At 53.1% G+C, this 23,338-nt stretch overlaps 7 protein-coding genes across 7 annotated transcripts; 3 read left to right on the top strand and 4 right to left on the bottom strand.

The window, feature by feature from the left end:
- Positions 1-103: 103 nt before the first annotated feature.
- P153DRAFT_314275 (Hsp70 family protein) lies at positions 104-2,563 on the top strand (the record flags this gene model as incomplete). The annotated part of the gene is given in 6 exon segments (XM_033664914.1): positions 104-155; positions 208-1,171; positions 1,218-1,320; positions 1,399-1,502; positions 1,552-1,930; positions 1,950-2,563. 6 exon segments carry the CDS (start codon positions 104-106, stop codon positions 2,145-2,147), a joined length of 1,800 nt encoding a protein of 599 aa, XP_033524800.1. The 3' UTR covers positions 2,148-2,563.
- A 481-nt stretch (positions 2,564-3,044) lies between these two features.
- On the bottom strand, positions 3,045-4,656 carry P153DRAFT_366005 (uncharacterized protein). The gene is made up of 2 exons (XM_033667952.1): positions 4,577-4,656; positions 3,045-4,521 (listed from the first exon to the last, which is right to left on the bottom strand). The coding sequence occupies exon 2, from the start codon at positions 4,321-4,323 to the stop codon at positions 3,247-3,249; it is 1,077 nt and encodes a 358-aa protein (XP_033524799.1). The 5' UTR covers positions 4,324-4,521; positions 4,577-4,656; the 3' UTR covers positions 3,045-3,246.
- A 4,614-nt stretch (positions 4,657-9,270) lies between these two features.
- On the bottom strand, positions 9,271-11,017 carry P153DRAFT_356182 (cytochrome P450 monooxygenase-like protein; the record flags this gene model as incomplete). Its single annotated transcript, XM_033666629.1, has 3 exons — positions 9,271-9,475; positions 9,529-10,602; positions 10,701-11,017. 3 exons carry the CDS (start codon positions 11,015-11,017, stop codon positions 9,271-9,273), a joined length of 1,596 nt encoding a protein of 531 aa, XP_033524798.1.
- A 2,191-nt stretch (positions 11,018-13,208) lies between these two features.
- On the bottom strand, positions 13,209-16,904 carry P153DRAFT_366001 (involucrin repeat protein-like protein). The gene is made up of 2 exons (XM_033667951.1): positions 13,862-16,904; positions 13,209-13,800 (listed from the first exon to the last, which is right to left on the bottom strand). Exons 1-2 carry the CDS (start codon positions 16,751-16,753, stop codon positions 13,672-13,674), a joined length of 3,021 nt encoding a protein of 1,006 aa, XP_033524797.1. The 5' UTR covers positions 16,754-16,904; the 3' UTR covers positions 13,209-13,671.
- Positions 16,905-17,116: 212 nt separating this feature from the next.
- P153DRAFT_338171 (arylamine N-acetyltransferase 1) lies at positions 17,117-18,234 on the top strand (the record flags this gene model as incomplete). The annotated part of the gene is made up of 1 exon (XM_033665773.1): positions 17,117-18,234. The coding sequence occupies exon 1, from the start codon at positions 17,296-17,298 to the stop codon at positions 18,232-18,234; it is 939 nt and encodes a 312-aa protein (XP_033524796.1). The 5' UTR covers positions 17,117-17,295.
- Positions 18,022-19,150, bottom strand: P153DRAFT_366000 (uncharacterized protein). Its single transcript, XM_033667950.1, has 4 exons — positions 18,756-19,150; positions 18,599-18,695; positions 18,408-18,502; positions 18,022-18,360 (listed from the first exon to the last, which is right to left on the bottom strand). Exons 1-4 carry the CDS (start codon positions 18,801-18,803, stop codon positions 18,340-18,342), a joined length of 261 nt encoding a protein of 86 aa, XP_033524795.1. The 5' UTR covers positions 18,804-19,150; the 3' UTR covers positions 18,022-18,339.
- P153DRAFT_422321 (uncharacterized protein) lies at positions 18,961-23,114 on the top strand. The gene is made up of 5 exons (XM_033672360.1): positions 18,961-19,816; positions 19,877-19,956; positions 20,017-20,064; positions 20,121-21,322; positions 21,372-23,114. The coding sequence occupies exons 1-5, from the start codon at positions 19,389-19,391 to the stop codon at positions 22,911-22,913; spliced, it is 3,300 nt and encodes a 1,099-aa protein (XP_033524794.1). The 5' UTR covers positions 18,961-19,388; the 3' UTR covers positions 22,914-23,114.
- The last annotated feature ends 224 nt before the right edge of the window (positions 23,115-23,338 follow it).

Raw genomic sequence — 23,338 nt, 5'->3', positions numbered from 1 at the left:
CCGCTATTTTGTTAAAAGCCGCACTGCCCCTCACCTCGTCTCAAAATCTCAAAGTCCTCAACCTCTCACCCGCGCCCACGCTACAAACGCATCGAAGCTCATCATGATAGGTAATCGACTGGTCATTGGCCTGGACTATGGCACAACCTACACGGGTAAGTAATTCACAGTACCCTTTCCATCACAAATACCTCTCTGATAACGTAGGCGTCTCGTTCTGTGAGACCTCGGACACCGGTGTGATAGGTAAGGACATTGAAGTCGTGAAAGACTGGCCATCTCGACACACCAAGATCGGCACAAAAGAGAAAGTCCCCAGTGAGATCGCGGTGTCGGATCGTTCGCATTGGGGCGCCCTCATTGCCTCGAACGAGCAACGTCACATGTGGACAAAACTTGATCTTGAGGGTTCTCAGGTCGGTGAAGCGGCCAAGATCTTGCAAGAGCTGTCTCTATCCACTCAAGGACCCCACGAGCAACCCGTCGATATCGTTGCAGACTTCCTCACTCATGTGAGGAATCACTTGGTACAGAACTTGGACAATCAGTACGGAAAGGAATTATGGAGAACATTGCCCATCACTCTGGTGGTGACCGTTCCTGCAGTCTGGTCAGATGCTGCTAAAGATCGCACGCTACAAGCTATTCGCAAGGCTGGCTTCAATGCGACAGGATTTCCCAAGCTGAAGAGAACTATCACTGCGACCGAACCAGAGGCTGCCGCTATCTACACTATCCAATCGCTTCGTGGAAGTGTTCAGGATGAACAGTTCGCCATCGGTGATGGATTCATTGTCTGTGATATGGGGGGTGGAACGGTGGATCTTATCTCATACCGTGTATCCGACCTCGAGCCAACGACCTTGGAGGAGGCAACCATCGGCAGCGGTGATCAATGTGGCGGCAGCTTTGTTGATCGTGGCTTCATGAAGTGGTTAGAACGTCGACTGGGTACCACTGACTTCGTCAAGATCGCTGGTAGCAGGAGCGAAGATATTCCCCGTACGTTACTTTCCTCAAAGCTAAGCCGTATGGTTCAGGACTTTGTCTTGGAGGCCAAGAGTGGTTTCTCCGGAACCGAGACAAACTACCTGCGTCTTCCAGTACCTCTGAGTGCCATCGAAGATGATGAGTCGAGGGGCATTGTTGACGGGGAAATCGTGATCACCCCGTAAGTTCCGTGACTTCCCAGGCAGGCGCAAATCTAACACAATTAGGGAAGATATGAAGGAAATGTTCGAGTTCCCTCTTCGCCGAACGTACGAGCTTCTTCTTGAGCAGATGCGGCAAGCACGACAAGGCGGCAAGATCACCATCAAGGTTCGTGTCCTCTAGCCAGCTTATATGGCCTTCCTCTCAAGGTATTCACGTACGAACGTCATTCGCTAACGATAACAGTATGTCTTCATGGTTGGCGGGTTCGCAGAGTCCCCGTATATCTATGATAAAATCAAATCTTTTGCAGAAAGCAACGGTATCCAGGCGATCAGGCCAGCATATGCGTCAGTCAAATTCTTTTCTTTATCTCGAACCATCTAACGAATTGTACAGGTGGTCTGCCGTAGTGCGAGGAGCAGCAGCCAAGGGTCTTGAAGGCGATGGTCGCGCACCGATCAAGAATCGCAAGTGTCGTAGGTTCTATGGCACTGCTTTCAGTGCGCTCTTCGATCCCAACCTTCACGATGAAGCGGATGCGTTCGTTGATAAATATGATGGCATGATGAGGGCGCGCAATCGGGTAGAGTGGCTGCTCAAGACAGGACAGCAGCTTTCGACGTCCGAAATGACTCACGCGAAACTTCAAATGTGTGCGTACCTCTGGCCTCACGATATCAGGGAGAGAACTGTGAATCTCCTGGCCTCAGATGAGACTGTGGCTCCGAGCAGTTCGTACTGTGGGGTAAGTAGGAGACTCTGCTACACAAGCTGGGTGCTAACTTATGTCATAGGAAGTATACACGGTAGCTAGGCTTCATGTTGATCTACGAAACGTACCCAAGCACTTGTTCGTAGCCCGAAGCTCTCCTTCAGGCGCCGTCTACCATCAACTCAAGTATACAGTTGAGGTATCTCTACAGTCCTCGCTGGAATTCTTCGTGACGATCAACGGATCCCGCTACGGGTCGGTGACCGCAACGTATGCTTGACTGGTGAACGAAAGGGGCCGTGTGTGCCGGAGACGACATGGGTGTTTGATGAGCAGGCAACAATGCGGTCTACTTTGTTTAGATTCTGCAATGTCATGCTGGATGTCGATACACTTTACGAAGCATGGAAGACTCACTAGAAGGGTTGATTAATAGCGACGTCTATGACCGTCACAAGTTCCGCCGAGCTTCTATCAGAGTTCTTCCACATAGTTGACAAAACAAACATGCGCTATCCCTAGAGCTTCTTTCCACCTGTTTCAGAAGTAGATAGTGACCAAATCAAAAATGGCAAAACATGTGCAACCCTTCCGATATCCCCACCTCCAAACCTTCCTTGCTGCGCCTTCATGCCCATTGTCCCCAACATGTCCGACTCAGCTCACATTTCCCGCCAACCACACCTCTCAAATGCGCCAAGTCCTGCCTGCACTTAGATTAAGCGTCGACTAAATCACATGATTGAAATCCTCTGCGATTAACCTGCGCGTCATGCGACAAGCGCGAACTAGGCTTGCGAATCGCTCTCGCCGGTGATCATTAGCTGGATGCGCGCTAGCCCTGTGTGGCACTGCGCTACTTCCACAACCTCGTAACGCCTCCTTTCATGCATGGCGGCGGTCAAGACGCCGAATACGATGGAAGCTGCGTTCTGACGTGCACACGCGGATATCGCGTACTCTAAAACGGAAGTGGGTTTCCTTTGTGGGCGCTTTTCCAAATCACGGAGGTATCTGCATGCCTGGCCTCTACGCACGGAGGTCCGATAAGTATGCGTCTTGCTTTTTCGCTGGTTTGCTTCGTATGAGCAAGCTCGCCTCGAGATTTTGTAGGCACTTGTTAGAGCGGACACGAGAGAGCGATGACAGGGAAGTGTGACTTGGGTTTTCCAACTTTCTTTGTATTAAATAACTAGCGCCTTAACACCTCTACCTAAACTCCACCATTGCCGTGAACATGCCGTATAACATAGCTGTGGGGAACTCCGTGACCTTGATGCTATGACTTTTATCGTATATCGCCTCCGTGGAGGATACCGTAACTCCAAACTCCGAGCAATGAACCTGTCGTGAATCTACCTCATGTGGAATACCGAACCCTAATGCCATGGATCGATATACGAATAGTCCGTAGTGGAAAGCTGAGCGGAAAGCTGGGTAGGAAGTTGAGTGGGAAGCTGACCAGGAAGCTGACCAGGATGTTGATCAGGATGCTGAGTGCCATGCTGGGTGCCATGCTGAGTGCCATGCTGAGTGAGATGCTGAGTGGGAAGCGGATTGGAAAGCTGAGTGGGAAGCGTAGTAGGCATAGATGAGCCACTCACGGAACTAGGGTATACCTGGAAGGCGGGATTGCTATACACGCTGGATCCTAGCGGAAGTGAGCCCCCAAAGTTGTAGTTGGGGATGGAGTTGTATGCTGGAGATTGATACGCTGATGGTTGGTTCGAGTACGCTGTGACAGGTGGGTGAGGTGGCTCGGGAAAGCTGTCGTTACGGTGTCTCTTGGGCATAGGCTGATACTCGTGGGGGGAAGACTGGTCACTGCTTGGTCGGAGAGGTGCTGGAGTAGTCTGGCTCTCGTAAGAGCGCTTTTGACCTGCCACCACTCTAGGTTCCTTGCGGAGCCGCAGCCGAACACCTTGGTCCGCGACTGTTCGTGAGAGTTGTGTCGACGATTCCATGCCCTTGAAGTCTTTGGGAAGCACAACCTTGAACTTGTCGCTGAAATCACTGCTCAACCACTGTACAAACCCGTTTTGGAATTCGAACAGATCGAACTTAAGTCTGAAAGTGCCTTGGATCTTGATGGATATGTCGCCGAAGACGAAGAAGGCACCGTCCTTGTTCGAGGTATCCTTGAGGCGGTGCAAGGATGAGACCTGAGTGCCTGTGAGAGGATTGCCCTCAATGGGCTCGTCGGTGTCTGCTTTGGCTAAAGACACCGCCATGAATGTGTAGGGGTTTTGGAGGTGTGATCGGAGAGGATCGGCATGTGTGTTGACTGAAAACTCAATGATAGGCGGCGGATCGATGGGCTTCCGAGTCTTCTCCTTTCCTGCGACGGTGAGAACTGCCTCCTTGGGCTGTTGCCGCATATGTAGTTGGCATTGATGAGGTTGTAGGAAACCGACAGCCTGTTGTCCACGGTCGTAGAATGGACTTGGAAATGCCATTGTCAAAGGATTAGCAAGAACCCTCGGCGTGAGTTACGAACGTTGGGTTGGTTTTGGCAGAAAACCGTGGAAATTTCGAGATTAGACGGACGCCTGGAGAGTTGGCGACGAGTTGTGACCGGAAGACAATGGGATGAGATAAAGCAGACTGGCTAGTGATATCTGGTATGGACAACTTTTGCTCAATGCATTGGGGCCCTAACGAGGTCAAAGGTTAGTGGAGGGAGAGGCCACAATGAAAACAAGACCATACCACGTGGATGTGAGTTGAGTGTAGGTTGAGTGTAGTTTCAGTAGTGGTCGCTGTTATATGGGAGGGACGAAGGTAGGTAAGGGAGGGAGTAACGACTGCTCTCGGTTTTCCATGGACGCCGCAGACTTGAACGCGCTCAATCCATATAAACAGAACGTAAAAGAAATAGCCTGCCCGCGTAAGGCCTACGATAATCTGACTAACCCGGTTGCTGAGTATCGTTTTGTCAATGGCTGGTACGAGGGTCGATCCCGAACTCCAAATGCGGAAGGGAGTAGACAGAGAATGGATCTTCCGGCAGAGCGGAGGGTCCTCCAGACTCGACTTTGGTTCGGTATAGAGCGGGAGATGACGCGATCGATTGCACCAGTTGGGAGTAGGTGGGTTGTATTTCAGTGGCTGTGCTTTGTCGAAGCGTAAAGTACCGATGGGGTGGTTGTGCTTGCGGCTCCTTCCTCCCGAACCAGATGATACGCCTGCGCGAAAGCGGAACTGAACCGTAGTAGAGTACAATCTGGATCCTGGAAACACAGACTCCAGTCACCCTCTGGGAATGGTAGCGCGTAATCAATAAAGATGTGTCATTGGCGAAGGCTGAATGGAGAGAACCAAGACGGACGTGATTTGAGCAAGGACAGCTTGGGAGCGGCAACAGCAGCGTTTCTGCTCATCCAGCTGGTAACCCTCGGCTAATTGTTCCAGTTCGACTATTGTGTAGTTCTTTGGATCAGGCGCCAAAGCTACCGCGTCTAGTCTAAAGTTCAACGGGCGCCGAACTTCCTGGCGCCACGGTTGATCTCTGACTAGCTGCTTCGATATTCGATCAGCAAGGCCGTTTGCTACCGAAATCGTCACGAAGAAAGGCTCTGTACTGGCCAATAGGAGTCGTTGTACAACCTGTCCTCTACTTCCTTTTTCTTTCCAGCGTGTGTTTTGCCCTTGCTCACTCTCTGCTCCGTGTCCGTTATCGTGTTCCCTTGCTGTTCTATCCTGAGCTGAATACAGTCGCAATCAAGAACGATTAAATCGAGTGTGCTCTACGGATCAATAGGATTACGAGGTCGCAGTCCAGAGAATTGCATCAAGGCAGGTCCGCGGATGTATAGGGGAAAGTTACTAGGTGAGATGCATAGGTTAAGACATCGTAAAGTCAGTGATAATGCACTGCAGCAGTGGCACATGTTCAAAAGACCGTCGATTACTAGTCAAAAGACCCGAGCGGAACAATGATAGTCCTGTCGCGTACATGCGAGCGTGGGTTCCATGCAGCATAAGAAAGCTTCCCGTGATGCACAGACAGATTGAGCGGCGGCAGAGCATGGGTGTAGCAGGCCCACATTTGTGCTTCGATCCAACGGTAATCCCAGGTTTGCGTTAGCACTGTCCGCAGCACCATTGGAATACTTAGGCGCATGCGACCGACAGGTGCAGAGCACTAATGCGCAGGCTGATGACACTCAGGCTTCAGCTTCTCAAGAGCCTGTCCTGTTCGAGATCATGCGATTGACTCTTCTTTGGTGCTGATATCGCGGGTTCTTCCTCGAAACCCAAACCCAGATACTCCCTCAGCCCATAACCTCAAGGCACAGACAACTGAAGTTAGCTGAGCACATCCCAGCATATTCGTGTCGGTCATTTCTCAGCAAGCAACGTCGTACCAAACACCCGTACGCACATGGCGGCTGGCACTTAGATTCCCCGTCGGCGTTCAGGGTGGTCCGGGAGTTACCTTGGGACTCAGAACCATCGAACCTGACATAACACCGCAGTTCATGATGCACTCTAGAAGTTTGCGAACAATAGTGGTTCCAAGATAACGTACTCTACCCATCCTAAAGCGGATAGACGATGATGCAGAGTATCTGTCATGTGAAATTGCAGGTCAACAGCGATGCAGTGACACCACTGCGCGCGGCACGCTGCAGCTCCAAAAACGGAGAGCACAGGCGCATCATGTCGTCAAGCCGTCGAGTCGCGAGTGGTGGGAGATCGTCAGATCTCGCGGTGGCTGGCAGAGTATTGCCTTGCAGGGACCAGGGACGTTGTGTTTAGTGTCTGACTAGACTTGGCGGTATCACGAGGCGAAGATCTTACGACGGCGGTGCATTATCACTCGCATCCTATTCGCTGGCTAGTTCAATCGCAGAACAAGCACTCTGAACCCATCAAAAAGCATTGAGGAACTGTGCGCTCGGCGCTCTCGTTTCGACGTATACGGTAGTTATACGCAACCCGGTTCTTAGCGGGTTCTTCTGCTAGACTAGCCCCTCGATACTCGCCGGGTTACCGTTGTCTACACTTCACTTCGATACCTCGCCCCTATGCTTAATCGGTACGAGTCCTTGGACATGTCGCTCCGGTCTCGCGACACAGGCATCCTTTTGGGACTTCGACCGCTGTTCCTGCAGATGAGATTGCATATGTCTCCGGGTGCACTATGCGATGCAAAGATCATCCCAGTGTCTACTCTGACGCGCTCAGTTAAATCCTTCCCCTTCCCTTGGAAACCGCACAAATAATTCCCTGCTCAACTGTGCCAGCAGTCGGCTGTGAAATGCTAACCAGTGTAGGCTCCGACGCCATTTTTTCGGCGTGGCTCCTGCTCCTGTATGCTTTGTCTCTGCTGCAATCTCTCTACTGTCAAGCATCCCAGGAGTCCGCCTCGCTTGGCATAGCATGGCATGTCATTGCTAGACTTCATGATTTGTTTGGTCCTGACCAAAGAGGAAGTCGGGAAGGGGAGTATATCACCTTTCAAACGGTTTAGAGCCACGACGCTGATCAAATGTGGGCCTAGACATGTTGGTCTTATCAATAGGCTTGTTGTGCGCTTGATATGTCTGTAAGTGGCACAAGAACATATAGGCTTCTATAGTCCAATACTACAGATGACCGTCATTTCTTTCGAACGCTAATCCACATTTACTCATGAATAGCTCACTACGTATCGCTTAGTCCAGGCGCCATTCGGGCGGCTTTAGCAGCATCTATCACGAAGTTGCAGCTAGAAGGATAATCTTGATTCATGATTGCACGACTTAGGGAAGCCGTGCCTGCTTGCGACTTGAAAACACTACGAAGGTTGGCAATGTCAACCAGCTATCTTGTTGATGATCTCATAGCCTGTTCGTAAACCATGATCCAATCTGCACTGCTCAATAGTAGCCTTACCAGCGCGGGCAACTTTGGACCCCACTTTCTTATACTCCTCTAGCTGCCGACTACTTCACTTTGCGCAGTACTCAACGGCGGCCAAGCAAATGGTTGGAACTCGGAAGAAGAGATAGGTTCGTTGGCCTTTCGAGGAAGCAGCCTTCATACGGTCATTAACTCGATCCATGCATCCGCCCGCCAGTGAAGCACCACCAACCCTGGCTATTCGCGGTAGTACTAGTCTGGTTCCCCGCTCGGTCTGCCCACTAGGTTAGCTAGGACCAGGTTTGCCGGACCCTGTAGAATCCACTTGTGTTTTTGTACCAGTTCTCACAACGTGCAGATGGCCTCAAAGCTACGACGATGAGCAAATCGACGTCTCGGTACTTTCTTGTAGCTATTTACAGCATCTTTGACAGTTCCCTCAGGACCTAAAGACTAGTGTGATTACCTATGCGATACCATCGACCTGCATACTTGCGATGCACTTGAGTGGGCCTGATGCGAGCCAAGAGGCATACATCATGAGCAGGCGCGTTATCACTGGTTGCACATACTACCAGGATACCCTGGAGAAAAGGCAGCTTGCATTCCTGGCACACAAATCCGCTCGCTTGTACATTTCGAACGATATCCAAGGGTGTGGGCTAGAGTATTGGTTTTCACGTTGAGAAAGAACATGTCGATCACCAGGCTTCATGCTTGGGCAGCTTCACAAAAAGTCAGGACTGCCAGATTCTTGTTCCTACTGGTTTTCTGCACGCAGTTCTGATTCTGGTTCTGGTTCCCATGTTTGGCAGAGTTCCGATATCAGGGACCCCACGTTGTGCGGCGGTGGCGCCTTTGATCTCAACCATGGTTCAGACTTCAACGGCCTGAAATTGCCGCACTGCAGCCCGGATCATGCCTTCCTCGTATCAGTGGCCCGTCGATAACTCCTCTGCTTGTTCTTTCACCTTCCTCTGTGCGCAGGACTCATTGTCTGACCAAGTTTGATCGACGACCACAAGTGACGAGTTACTCCGTCTTCGCATACTGTTGCCTATGAACCTAGGCCCTCTAGCTTTATTATGAGCTTGTCGCTAGTTGGTGGGGCGGTGTAGGCATCAGATTGCTCGATGCCTTTGTCGTCAACGATCGTCGTGCTGTAGTTCGAGTACAGTGCCGCGATGATGTATTTCATCTCTAGAACCACGTTAGCTAACGGATCTGCAAGGAAACTCTGGTCGAAGTTCTGGACGGCCCGCTACAATTCTCCAGGAGGTTCAACCACACTTTCCCAGACAACTCAACCCCATTCTGTACCCAGCTCGACCCTGATTCCTGAACCCAGCTCGTCTGTGCTTCCTCAGACAGCTCGACCCTGATCCTTGAACCCATCTCGTCCGTGCTTCTTCAGACAGATCAGGCCCATATTTGTACAAAGCTAGGCTGTACTACTCCAGATAGTTCAGCCCTGTTCCTGTACCTAGCTCGTCCGTGCTTCTTCAGACAGCTCGGCCACACTCTCTAGACAGCTCGTCCGCGCGTCTCCAGACAGGTCAACCATAGATGACAGACCAATCGATGAGTGATGGTGACCCAAAGACATGGCTAGCCGACCTGCTGCGGGAACAATTACCACTCTCGACGAGAGTTTGGAAAAGTGAGGCGGCATTACGTTCGATACGGTCGATTTCGACAAGAAAAGATGATTCACACTTACGACATACTGCGAGATGCGATCCAACGCACATCCGTCCACCACTGGGAGTCGTTAGTCGTTATTCTTCACATCTACCGCATGCAACTGAACTAACCTCCCAAAGGCCCAGAACCACCGGCTCTCCATGTCCTTCCTCCTTTCATCGGCAAACTTCTCCATCTCCAACCACCGTTCGGGTCTCCATTCGATAGCTTGCTCGTAAACATGTTCGTTCAGATGCAACAAGCCTGCACTCGCGCTCACTCTGACTCCGCCTGGGACATCGTACGATTGACCCTCGGGGCCAAGACGGCAGCCTTGTGGAGGAGTGATACGAGGCTGTGGACCGGGGATAGCCGAATGAAGACGTAGTGTTTCCCAGATTACGGCATGCAGGAAGGGCAGCATATCTATCGTCTTTTGATCCGGTAGAGTCGGCGAGGATTGCCGGATGAGACGTGGTGAGAGAGTTCGGAGCTCTCGCTGGAGACGGGACTGGATGTCTTTGTGCTGAGAGAGTTCGTGGACAACATAGGTGAGTGTTATTCCTGAAGTGTCAAAGCCTGCTGCGAGGTGGTCGAGCACCTCACTCGCAATGAGCATGGTCGACTGAGTCTCTACTACTCCAGTCTTCTTCGCTTCTTTGGCCAAAGCGGCTTGTAGCTGCTGGTATACCACTGGCGTATCCTCTGCTTTTGCTTCGTCTGCTAATAATACGCCAGCAGCGCTGTCGCACATTTTCTTTGTCCATGTCTCAATCTCATTGTTTGCTTCGCCAACCCACTTCGGCACGAGTCTGTATTTAAGCCACTTCTCCAAAAGCCCAGTCAGCTCTGGAAACTCCTGCGGCCAGAAGTTGAACGACCGTCGCGAATTATACAAATCCAGAAACCAGACCAGTTGCTTGGAATCGCGGATGAGATTGGAACTAGCTTTCAGTCCAAAGATGTATCCTGTGACAATGTCCATAGTCGATGCACTGAGAAATGAGTAGATATCCAACACTCCTGCGTTCTCACCGGATAGCGTAGCATCCAGACATGGCAAGAAGCGTTCGTAAATGATGGATGACAACTGAGCGAGCAGAACAGGCGACGCAGTGACGACTGACTTGCTGTAGATATTGCTCAACATCCTTTTTCGCCCAGCATGAGGTTTATTGCCGCCAGTAGAGAACATGTTGTTGATCCTAAAAGTATCTTGGAATCAGCAATTTGATAAACAATGATCTCCCCTGTAATCCGTTCTTTTGATCTTGCGTCCTCGAGGATGGATATGACGACTCACCCTCCGTAATTCCCAAAGAACGAATACCAATTCCACTTCCCGTCACCCTTTTCAAACCCTCCCGCGTACACATCGCGAATCCCTCCCTGAACGCAGTTTACACTGACTTCTTTTGGGCCAAGACATATGATTGGCCCAAGACGAGCGTGGGCTGCTTTTAGCGTGCGGGATTCGATACCGCGCCAGCGAACAGAGTGCATCCAGAGCGACGTGAAAGGCGCAAGAGGATGTGCGGCAGGAATCCTACGGAGGGGGTTACGAAAGTAGGATACCAAGACATTGAAGATGACGAGTAGAGGGAGGAGCAGGGCGAGCATCTTGGCGTGTACAATGCAAATGATGTTGTGGAAGAAGCAACGAGTAGTATTCAGACTTTCGAGTCTTTAACATCCAACCCACATCGATGTATGAGTCAATAAGCCTGGCAACTGAGGGGACGTAAACATCTCCCCGCATTGTCAACGGGGTCGCTTATCTTATCTTCATGGTTCCGTTGTTAGCCGCAGATCATCTAACTTGTTTGATGATGGCGTTCAGCCTCATCGATGACCTCAGTTCTGTCTCGTCTCATCTTCAACTCTCGCATTCGTCGTCCTTCCGTTCACGTAAAAGTCTGACTCCTAATGTCGGTGAGGTTTATCCGTCTCGTCCCACCAAAACAGTTTTGATGCCCTGTCTCCGCCCATCGTTCCACAACACGCGGATATGCGCAGGACATGCAGGCAGAATTGGAAGGGGAAAGCATATTTTAAGACACTCGCACACGTACGACCTGTATCGGTTATGTTGTGACCTGCAAGGACAGCGCACTCAAGAATCCCGGTACAGAGAAGCGGTCAAAAAGTACAACCCAGGGATAGGACGCGAGAGCGTCAACCTAGAAGTCTTCTCTCCATGTCTCTGCTGCGGCGCGTCTCTGCGACAGCGGGAGTCCAAGTTGATGTGGATGGATTTGTGTTTGATATTTCCTATCTTCTTGGTTAATCTCTAGCACTCGTACGCATGCACGTTAGATGCATATAAAGTGCAATATGCTGCTCCTGTTGATGCGGTCGGAACGTTTATGCGCACCATGTGCCGACTGATCTCTCTGCTCAGGGCTCCCAGATGAATGAGAGATTGGGGGTGGAAACGAAGTCTAGAGACAACATCATTGTTAAATTACCCATTATGGCCTCTGAATGACAAATTGTATTATTATTGCGTCTCCAGGGCCGGAAGATAGTCAAACGTAGAACATGATAGCTGTTAAAATAGAGCATGTCCCAAACTCTATATAAGATCAGCAACAGCAGAAGTGAAACACACTATAACTAGCTTGACACATTCTAACCACCTTAATTAACCTTCTATCTAATCCTCCTTGCCTCTCAAACCCCTGTTTTGAAGTGCAAAGACTGAGCAAGGAAACACACATCTATCATCTACATCCAACATCCAACATCCATTATTCAGCAAAAGTCTGGCTCGTCCACATGAACCATCATTACCTGCACCCCCTCCGAAGCTGCCCTAGTCATGTATTCACGATTACTAGTCGAATGAAGAGATTTCCCGACCCAACCACGGTTCATTCCCCAAAGCCGAACCAAACTTCGATTAACATAACAGCCTGGGCTCTCGAACACGCGTCCGCATTAGTACATTGAGCAGCTAGTTGTCAAGAGACGGTGTGCTGATCAGCTCTAATCTTTACTGTGTGTGCAAAGGGGCTGGGTGTTAGCTTCTACACTGAGTTACTATACTAGATTTTTTTACTGTGTTAAGTTTGTCTGCGAATAATAAGCATGGATATGCTATGATCTCGGGAATAATATTTAATACGCATAGCAAACTTATACTAACTACAGATACAGTCACAGCTATAGATACAGCTACAGCTACAACTACGTACCATACCATACCCACGTTACTCTCCTCTTCTCTCCACCCAACATCTCATCCCATCGCACGCACCCCTCCAATTTCAGTTTCAGTTTCAGTTCCTCAACCCCCCAAACCGAGCCCAGCCCATATACCTAACCACACAACGTAAAACTAACAGTGCGTGACTAAGACCGCGAGTTAGCGCCTCATCACCAGAACTCACATGTTATACCACAAACAGAGAGAGAATGAGGAAGACACAGCAGAACGCATATACACGCATTCGAGAAGCCAGAAAAGGAGAGGAGGGGAGAGAAATGTGGAGCGGGATGTGATCTAGTTGGAAAGGAAGGGGAAGGGGAAGGGGAAGATGAAGATTAAGCTCGCGATTCTAGGTCTTGAATCTTTGCGTCTGGAGTGAAGAACCGGATCTCAAGTTTTGAGGGTCGTGTATGAGGAAGGAGGGATGAACACGATATATCGAAGCGTCACGTCCCCACAGAATTCGAAGTTCAATTCTGAAGTACAGAAGCAAAAAGCCAGTGGTGCGTAGAAGACTTCACTTCACCTCACCCAACTCCCCCCCGTCTGCCAAGCCAAATACGAACAGAAATAGATAATTACTCATGCATAGTCTATTATCGCATACAACATCTATCCATCCATCCATCCATCCATAGATACATACACACACAGACAGACAACCAGATACGAACCATCTATACATATCCTATCTCATCCCAATCCATCACATCCCCTCAGCTCAGTCATTCCTCTAAATACAACATTACAATACTCGTCCTCTCCTCAGAACGTGATAGTCTATTTTCCTCCCAAAGAATGCGTGGACGCAGTGCCACTCCAAAAAACGCCGGTGTATGATGCTGATATGATGCTGATACGCTATGCTAATGCCACGTAGCGTAAAGCGATGTAAAGCGATGTAAAGCGCCATGCTCAGCGTGAAGAATAAGTGTGTAGGTAAGGGAGGTAAAGGGGGGTATAAGTCGACGTAAAAAACGGGAGGGGGAGAAGGACACAAAAGGTGACAGCACCGTGCCCTAAACCCAAGAAATTACATGCCAGTAAAGCGTGCGTAAGAAGATCACACCGCCGCCGGCGTCGTCACCGCCGAAGCAACCGACCTATTAAACCTATGCGCCGACTGCGGATTCGCCTCCTTACGCAGCTGGCGCACCAAACCCTCCAGTTTCCGTCGTTCCTCCTGCTCGACCTGTGTATCGTCAGTACTCCATCCGCCATCCCACAACGCCACATAAAAGAACAGAACTCACCCGCAACGCCTTCAACCCCTCCGCCGTACGCTCACGCATCATACGTCTGAAATCCTCCCTCAGCATACGAATACTAGTCGCACCCAGCTCCAGATTCCCCTGCTGCGGCGGCACACCCGGACTCCGAATCCCCAACCACTTGACCTTCTCATCGCTGAGCTCGCGCTCCAACGCCTCCTTATCGTCGCGCAGCGCATCGATCTGCGCTTCCAGCACGTCGCGATCGCGCTCGTTCTGTATCGCATCACGCGTGATAGCTTCGTACTCTGTCGCCATACCGGACAGTTCAGCCTTGAGGCTGCGCTCCGACTGGCGGGCCTCAGCCTCGGAGGTCGAGGCTGCGTCTTGGACTTTCCGCAGGGCCTCGATTTCGTAGAGCAGGGATTGGTTTTTATCGCGCAGCTCGTCGATTTCCTTCTTGATTGCGGGGTTTGCGGCGGATTCGGCGGCGCGCTGGGAGCGGCTTCCGTACGCGCCGTCGAGCTCTGCTTTGGCGAAGGTGAGTTCCGTGGTGAGGCGGACGATTTCGCCCTCGAGGTCGCGGAATTCTTCTTCCTTTGTGTTTAGCGCGTTTGTCGTTTCGAGGGAGCGGGCTTCTGCGGCTTGTTTTTCGGCGGTCACGGCTGTGAGCGCGGCGGTCATGTGGTTGATTTTGGCGGCGGAGTCGGTGAGCTCGGCTTGGATTGTTGCGGCTTCGATGCGTGCGTCGTCTGAGCTTTCTTGCACTTCTCTGAGCTTGGTTTCGAGGCTGAGAGCGCGTTCCTGCGCGTCGCGGATTTGCGCTTCGTAGCCGGTGCTGCGCTCTTCGTGCTCGCGGGCTGAGACGTTGGAGGCGCTGGATAGCTCTTGGTTGTCTTTGAGCTCCTTCTCGTAGGCGGCGCTGCGCTTTTCGGCGTCTTGGGCCTGGCTCTGGTAATCAACGGCGCTTTGCTGCACGTCCTTGAGTTGGTTCTCGTAGGCGATTGCGCGCTCCCTGGCTTCCTTAAGCTCGGTCTCAGCGGCCGCAAGGCGTTCCTGCATGTTGATAGTCTGAGCCTCAAGCCCTGCGTTGCGCTCCTGCGTCTCGCGTAGAGCCTGCGAATCAGTCTGTAACTTGTGGTCGTCGAACTGTTCGAGTTGGCTCATAGCGCGCTCGAGCTCATCTTCCATGGACATCTTTGCGGACCTCGCGCTAAGCACTTGCTCGTTGAGTCGTGAGAACTCCGCCTCCTTCTGTGCGTCTGATTTGCTGTTGAGTTCGCGCTGCTGCTTGATCTGGCGCAACAAGATGGATTGCTTGTCTTTCAAGCTGGAAGCGCGGCGGAACAGCCATTGAACCTTGGACGAGAATGCAGGAAGCGAGTACTCCTCATTGCCGTTGTCCTCGTCAGGCGATAGCTCCTCGTTTGCCTCGGGATCCTCGGCAAGTAGACGGCGACGCTCGCGTTTCTTCTCCCGAGCCTCCTCTTCACCTGCCAAGATGATCTGCCAGAGGCCCATGATAGTGGTTTCGTATTTCTCTGCTTTGTCAGCGTCTAGGTCATCGATGGTAGGCTTCGATCGTAGCTCATCGATCTGGTCATTCAGGGAGTACTGTATTTGCTCGAGATTGTAGAGTGACTCTTCCATGTAGCTCATCTGTTCGGCCGTGTCATTGCCTGCGTCAGGAGGCGGAGGCAAAGCGTTGTGGTCGTCCTGTGGCATGGATTTGCTAAGTATGGTGTGCAATTGGTTGTTGATGCGTCCTAGGCGGTCATCGACATCGCTCGAGGAACTCCCGGCTTTTTCGCGCATATTTACATGCTCAGCGCTAAGGTCTTGAAGGCCCTGCTCGAGAAAGTCGAATTGGCGGTCGATAGACGAAGCATCGAGAATCCCAGCTGCTTGTGGCGGGAGCATGTATTCCTCGTTTCGTTCTGGGTTTGCCTCAACAATCACCTCTCTTAGGCGTTCGTTCAATTCGTCCAGTCGTTTGCCCATGGCGCTCAAAGCTTCGTCCTGGCGATCAACCGATTGCGACCGGTGATGTGTGCCCTTCTGGAGGGCGTTCATAAGGCTGTCGAGGTTCTCTGGTGATCTGTAGAAGCTCCTCTCGTCAAACATGTCATCGCCCAGGGCGCCACCAACACGCCCGACTTCGTAGGTATTCAAGCTCGCAGGGCTGTCTGGTCTCTGGATCCCCCCATTCGACACACCCGACTCCCTCTTGCGTGTCTTTGGGCCCTTGTGTGTGAGCTGCAGCACAGCAGCCGTGTGCATCAGCAACTGCATGTCGATCATGCGCATGCGAGACTCGATTTCTAGGAGCTCGCGGATGTGCTCCTCGACCTTCTTGTTGCTCGCCTCGAGGCCCTCGAGCGACTTCTCGTCGTATTCCCGCACCGCATTGCTTCCAATACTGCTCTTGCTGTCATTCCCCCGCTGGTGCCCGTTCTCCTTCTTCGAGGCCAGTCTCGTGAGCGAGCGTGTGGCGTCGCGTATCTTGGTCTCCGACTCCAGCTTCCTCCTCGCGGTGCCCAACCGCGCATCGAGCGCCTTCTGCTCCTGCTTCAGCGCATCCAGGTCTTCGACGGTCAGAATGTCAAAGTACTGGCTGTCCCCTATTGCCGTTTCGACTAGCAGATGCATCGCGACCGGGTCCGTGTCCTGCGCGCCTGAGGCCCGTTTCCTCCCGTCGCGTGGTGTGTAGCCGCCATTTTCCCGAACCGTATCCCTGCGGCCGTCTCCAAAGACGTCGGTCGGGGGGATAAAGGCACTGGCGCCAAAGCGCGGCGATATCTGGTAGGCCATGGGGAAGAAGCTCGGCGACGCAGCGCTGCCATAGTTTGAGGTGGGCGAGTAGTCGTAGGGCAGGCGTGGACTGAGCATTTCCCCTGCGGAGGGGAACTGTGTGCGCAAGCCATTGCTCGTCATGGCCGGCTTCAGCGAGCGGCGCGGTGAGGGTTCGGTTCGGAGGGAAAGCGCAACGGGGGTGTAGACGAACAGAGCCCGGGCAATGGAGTGCGACCGTGAAATGGTGGCTCACGGCGAACGAGGCATGGCAGCTGGACGGCTAGGGCTCGTCGGTGTTAAGGCAGGGGAAGGAGGCTGAATGTTCAAGACGCGCGCATGGCATCTGTCAGGGGTCTCGCCCGCCATTGGACGTTGAGCCTGGACTCTCCCAATCCCAGTCGCGGTCTAACCTCCGCCCTAATGCCGACACTCCTCGTCCACACGTACTATCTGATGGGGAGCCAGATCGCTTTCTCTACAGAAATTTGCAAAGTCCAAGTATCCCCACCTAAAAGTGTCCATAAAATGAACAAGTGATGATGCCAAGACGGCACGCACCCGCATCTGCATAGCCGTATCCGCTATGTATGACAATGACATCAATGTGCGCCTGTGTTCGATAATCTCAACTCCCACCACCTCTACACAGTACTATCGCATCTCTACAGCGACCAACACGCACAATGGCCTCCTCACCCCCTCTCCAGCCAACATACTCGCCCTCACAGATCTCCCAATACCTCACGCACCTGAAAATCCCGTCTGCCCACCACCACGACTCGATCCAACACCTCTCCCCGCAAGAAGCCCTGTGCTACCTCACTCTCCTCCAAACCCACCACCTCTCCCAAGTCCCCTTTGAAAACCTCACCCTGCACTACTCCCCCCACCGCCAAATCTCCCTGCAACCGTCCACCCTCTTTGCAAAAGTCGTTGGCGACAACAACAATCGAGGCGGGTATTGCATGGAGAACAACGCCCTCTTCGGCACGCTTCTACGATCCCTAGGGTTCAGCGTTTATTCTGCGGGGGCGCGGGTGTGGAGCGCGGGGCATTGGACGGGCTGGAGTCATATGGTGAATTTGGTGACGATTGGGGGCGAGAAGTATCATGTTGATGTGGGGTTTGGAGCTGAGGGGCCTGTTGTGCCTATGCGATTACAGCGAGATGGAGAGGGCGTGCTGGAGAAACAGGTCAGTCCTGCGACGGCGAAGTTGCAGTGGCGCGGTATCCCGGGGACTACCGATGCAGAGCAGAGGCTGTGGGTATATTCGTATCGCCGCGATGCGGAGAGCGAGTTGGTGATGAGGTACTGCTTCTCTGAGATGGAGTTTCTGCCGGGCGACTATGGGGTGATGAATTACCATACGAGTACCAGTCCTAAGACGTTTTTCACGCGCACGATTGTTGTCGAGAAGAAGATCTTGAGGGAGGGGGAGTTGGTGGGGAGTCTGATTCTGGGGGATCGGGATGCCAAGCGGAGGGTTGGTGGGGTGAAAGAAAAGGAGATACGATTTGAGAGCGAGGATGAGAGATTGAAGGCGCTGGAGGAGTGGTTTGGGATCAGGTTTGGGGAGGCAGAGAGGGAGGGGATTAGAGGGTTGGCTTCGGAGATCGAGTAGGCGTGTTGCAGTGGTTTGACCGTCTTGGCTCTCGGACGCAAAGAAATAGCATTGATTGAGTTTGACTGGCTAATGAACACGCTGTCTGGTCGACACAGTCTATGCTTAGAAGAATCGCTGCTCGCACTGGACCCTGTTAGCATTGGCGTTGCATGGCGGTGGGCAATCCATACCCTCCATGGGTTGTTGAGCTCGAAGCCTGCGGGCGCCTCTGACTTGTCTGTCTGTCCACGCATGAAGCCAGTCAGTCGGCGGTCGCGTTCCATCACTGCGCGCATTTAGTATGTGCATGAGGTCATTGCGGAGGTGTCGTACTTTGCTGTGAAGCTGTTAGCAGAGCTCTTTCCCCCAATGCAAGCACGACTCACCCTGTCCCATGCGTCAACTCCCCGACGGCCCGGCTTTCCTCCGTTCTGCATCTCCCTGAGCTTTCCAACAGAGATGGCGCTGAATGCGAAGAACTGCGGCGCGTTAGCCTCGTCCAGTGCAGCCCAGGCCGGCAATGCGGGGGCTCAGCATACACCCGTCATAATCGCGTACGGCAGCAGCGCTTCGAAGGGGACACCCATGGTTGCGAGAGTGCCTGCAGGCGGTGTGGTGCGGTGGGTGGTGTTTCAATGGGTGCTTCTAGGGCGAGGACGTGAGGTGCGCTGCGAGAAGGCGCACCACTCACCAGCACCTCATCCAGACGGGCCTAGCGCCATCTCCACGTCCGCAAAGTCACCACTTCAAGCAACAGGAACGCCATCCTCACGCCCGCTGCCGACGAGCCGTGTCTGTCGTCGGTGTCGCCCCGTCTCACTCGTTCGTTTGAATCGCAAAAGTCGGCGACATCGCGCCCCGGGCCGCCTACATTCACTCGACAGCGCGTTGGCGGCAGTCGCAGACGTCCGCCCCTGCCCCGGCGACGACCAACGCGACTACGGCGCTCTGACTGCACTTTCTGGCGCTGCTTGGACGACGGACGCTATACCACGCCGCATCTTCACTGCATCGACACGCGACGCGCTTTCACCCCCCACGACGCGCCCAGCTACCACACAACATCGCCAGCACCGACCCGCCCGCCGCCCGCCGCACGCCCAACCGATGCAATAGAGGCAGCGACCCTGGCGTACTTTGCGTCCAAGCTGGCCGCGGCCGTCTCCTTCGCCATGGCGGAGCCCGGCAGGCTCATGGGCCAAACAGCAGACCCCAACCTGGACGACGCAGACGCAGACGGCGACTATGACATGGACGATGTCGACGAGGAGCACACGCCTGCCGACGACAACGGCCCGGACACGTCCACCCACACCCTCGATGCGGAAGGCTCGACCATCGACGCGGAGGGCGACGACGTGGACGCCGAGGGCGAAGAGGTCGACGACTACGACGACGAGGCTGAGCCTGTGGGCGCCGTCAAGATACGCGCATCCTCCGACGACAACGAGGACGAGGACGCCTTCTCGGATGCCAAGACCAGCGACAGCGAGCACACCGACGCCAGCAGCTCCGAGTCTGAAGAGGAGAACCAGTGGCAGGCCGAGAGCGAAGATGGCGAGGAGGCTGAGGTTGCTAGGACCGACCCCAACGTCTGCATGTGCGTGTCACCTCCAGCAACACCAAAAACAAAAGCACCCAGGTTCTAATCGTGCATCAGATACTGCAACCAGGACGAGGAGCACGACCCAAGTCCGGAGTTCGAGGAGTATCTCGCTTGCATAGTGTGTGGAGATAATGGTTTGTATTCCACCGAAATGCCTGACAATTTTTATCCCGGCTGACATCTTGTCCCTGCAGCACATCGGCAGTGCGCCCGCGACGCTAACACGCTTAGCCCCGACGATGGTATACCCTCCTCTCCCACAATTGGCCAAGCCGCTAATGCTGACTGTGTAATGTAGATGCAACGCATTGGCGATGCACGGCCTGCATACAGTACGACCTCCACGAAGATGAAGCTGGAGCAGAAAAAGCAGCCGAAGAAGAAGATGACGACGACGAGGAAGACGAAGAAGAGGGAGAGGAAGAAGAAGGCGCACCCTCTGTTTCAGCATCACTCGCGTCACTCACTCGCCGTAGGCTCTCATCCGTGCCCAAGCTTGCTAGGGACTTGCTTCCTTCGCACCGTGGTGGTGTAGATCCAGGCGGCCATTCCATCTTCAATGAGCTAATCCTTCCTGATGAGCCAACAGATGGAACACGCTCGCTGCGAAAACGGAAATCTTCACATGAACACGAGCTGCGTCCCCCATCGAGGCAAACACGAAAGAAGCGGCGGCCCTCTGAAGTGTCCAAATCGGAAGCAGGTCCTTCGATCGCTGCGTCCTCGCCCCGTGCGCCAGCAAGAGGTGCAGCGGCAGATGATGATGAAAGCGAGGATGGTGCGCAGCACAGTGGATCGGACGAGGAATCCCAAGTGCGATCGACACGTGCACGCCGCGCCATACCTAAGAGGAATGACAAACGGCCACTCGTCTGGATTGAAGAATCTCAAGGTCTAAGCTTGATAATTGTCTTTCATCTCACTAACGAGAAAGTTCAAAAAATCGTCACGTCCAAACCGAAAAAGAGAGCCCCAACCCTTACAATCGAACAGGAGCGTCAGGAGCGCCGACGAGAAAGGGATAGGGAACGCCGAGAACGCAATCGTCGAGCCGCACAGGCTGCTAGGGAGTCACCAGAGGTTACTCACTACCCTTCCATCCAGCCAATACACGCTGCACCGTTCCCAGGATTCGTAGACAAAGAAGCAAACGAAAGCAAAAGCAAGCCCTACGGTGGCATTCTCTCCGAAGCTGATGCTGACACCTCGAAAACCTACCCATCGCAAGCCGATAGGAAGCGATTCGAAGATGCCCGTGTGAAGGCCGAAGAGGAGTGGACAGAGAAACAAGCTGCACTGTACGCCAATCTGGAGCCTGCGAAGCTAAACAAGCAAGCAACGACCGCGAGCAAGATCAAGTGCGTCAATTTCGGTGGGTGGGAGATCGACACCTGGCATGCTGCACCTTATCCAGAGGAATACAGCAAGAACAGGGTGCTATACATTTGCGAGTTCTGTCTTAAGTACATGAACTCTGACTATGTGGCGTGGCGACACAAGGTGAGCACATGTGTGGAGAGGTCTTGAACGTTAGCTGACCAGGATGTAGCTCAAATGCCCAGCCAAGCACCCTCCAGGCGACGAGATTTATCGCGACGGCAAGTACTCATTCTTCGAAGTCGACGGCCGGAAGAACCCTGTCTACTGCCAGAACCTGTGTCTTCTCGCCAAGCTGTTCCTAGGTTCAAAGACGCTCTATTACGATGTGGAACCGTTTCTCTTCTACGTTATGACTGAGAATGATAATTATGGATGTCACTTCGTCGGTTACTTCTCCAAAGAGAAACGACCGAGTTCACTCAATAACGTCTCCTGTATCCTTGTACTCCCGATTCACATGCGCAAGGGTTATGGACAGTATTTGATCGAGTTCTCATACCTTTTAACGCGCGTCGAGAGGAAGACAGGAAGTCCGGAGAAGCCGCTCAGTGACATGGGTCTTGTGAGTTACAGGAAGTACTGGCGCCTTGTGCTGTGTGAAGAACTACTCGAGCAGAAGGGACCCATCAGCATTGCGGCTATATCAGAACGTACGGGGATGACAGCTGACGACATCGTGTCTGCTCTCGAAGGGTTGCGTGCTCTTGTGCGTGACCCCGTCACGAAGAAATACGCCCTGAGGCTCGACTTGAACTACTTCAAGCAATACATCGAGAAGTGCACCGCTGCGGGGAACCCAACAGTCAAAGCTGAATGTCTCGTCTGGACGCCGTACGTCATGGGTCGCCTGGGTCAATATGAAGACGGCCCAACATTACACGCCGTCCAACAACGCGACGACATCGAGGATGAAGACATCCCAGCCCAAACCCCAGAAGAAGGCGTCCAAATAGCCGAAGCCGCAAAAGCCAACAACTCAACAAACAACTCCACGCCCGCCCTCGCAGACGACACCGAGCCCACACCCGACATCCCCCAAGAAGACTCCATAAACGGCTCCCCCGCCCCCGCCACCCCCCTCGCAAACGGCTCCACCATCGCCCTAGCCGGCTCGCAAATCGCACCGCCCACAGACCCCGCCATCCCCCCAACACGCTATGAGATCTTCCCGCCCATCCCCGGCCAACCCGCAGCAAAGCGCCGCCCAGGCCGCCCCTTCGGCGCCCGCCGCCGCACCAGCACCCCCAACCGCGCCCGCAACACAAACCTAACCATGCACACAGCCCCCGTGCCTAAACTGCGCTTCTCGCCCAGCAGGGCGCCCGCTACGCCGGGTACCGTCTCGTTGCGCCGCACGAGAAGCCGGCTTGGTGAGAGCGTGGTTAATCTCAATAATGACGAGGCGGAGGAGGATGGGCCCGGGAAGGTTGTTAAGCTTAATGGTGGCCGGAGGAGTACGAGGAGCTCGACTACGTCGATGGGGAGTCCGAGGAATCGGCCTGATGGGAAGGGGAAGGGGAAGGCGGTGCCGATTGATGAGGAGATTGAGGAGGAGGGCGATGGGGATGTGGATGCTGAGTATGATGATGCGGATGTGGATGCGGAGGGGGAGATGGACGTCGATGCTGAGGGGGATGTTGATGGTGATGGGGATGGGGATATTGATGCGGAGGGGGAGGATGACGATGATGTCGTTATGGCGGATGCGTGATGGTGGGTTGATGTGTGTATTTGTATCCTGGAATGGCGTTTGGGGAGTCGCTCATCGATCGATTGGGCGGGATATGCGTTGGCTGGGTTCTTTCTTTTTTTTCATTCTGCTGGTATTGATTGATATTGGTAAGGGTTTGGCGCGCGGAGATACCTTGGGTTGGATGATAGGCATGGCTTGGCTTGGAATGGGGAGTTTGGGATGAGGGTCTTGTAGTGTATTGTATGGGTTGTTTCTTTTGGTTGGGGGATAGATGGGAGATGGGAGATGTTAACAACTCTTCTTCTTCTTCCTTCTATTACTTGCTTCTGTGTCACTGTCGGTTTTGTGATGTATGTGATGTGTTGGCATTTGCTGCGTCCAGGAAAGTGCCAAAGACATGTTGAGGGCAAGTTTGTACGTTACATCATCCGGGTATCTATCTC

Source organism: Dothidotthia symphoricarpi (assembly GCF_010015815.1).
Source record: "Dothidotthia symphoricarpi CBS 119687 unplaced genomic scaffold P153scaffold_8, whole genome shotgun sequence".
Lineage (NCBI taxonomy): Eukaryota > Fungi > Ascomycota > Dothideomycetes > Pleosporales > Dothidotthiaceae > Dothidotthia > Dothidotthia symphoricarpi.
This window is presented reverse-complemented; position numbering and strand designations above follow the sequence as displayed.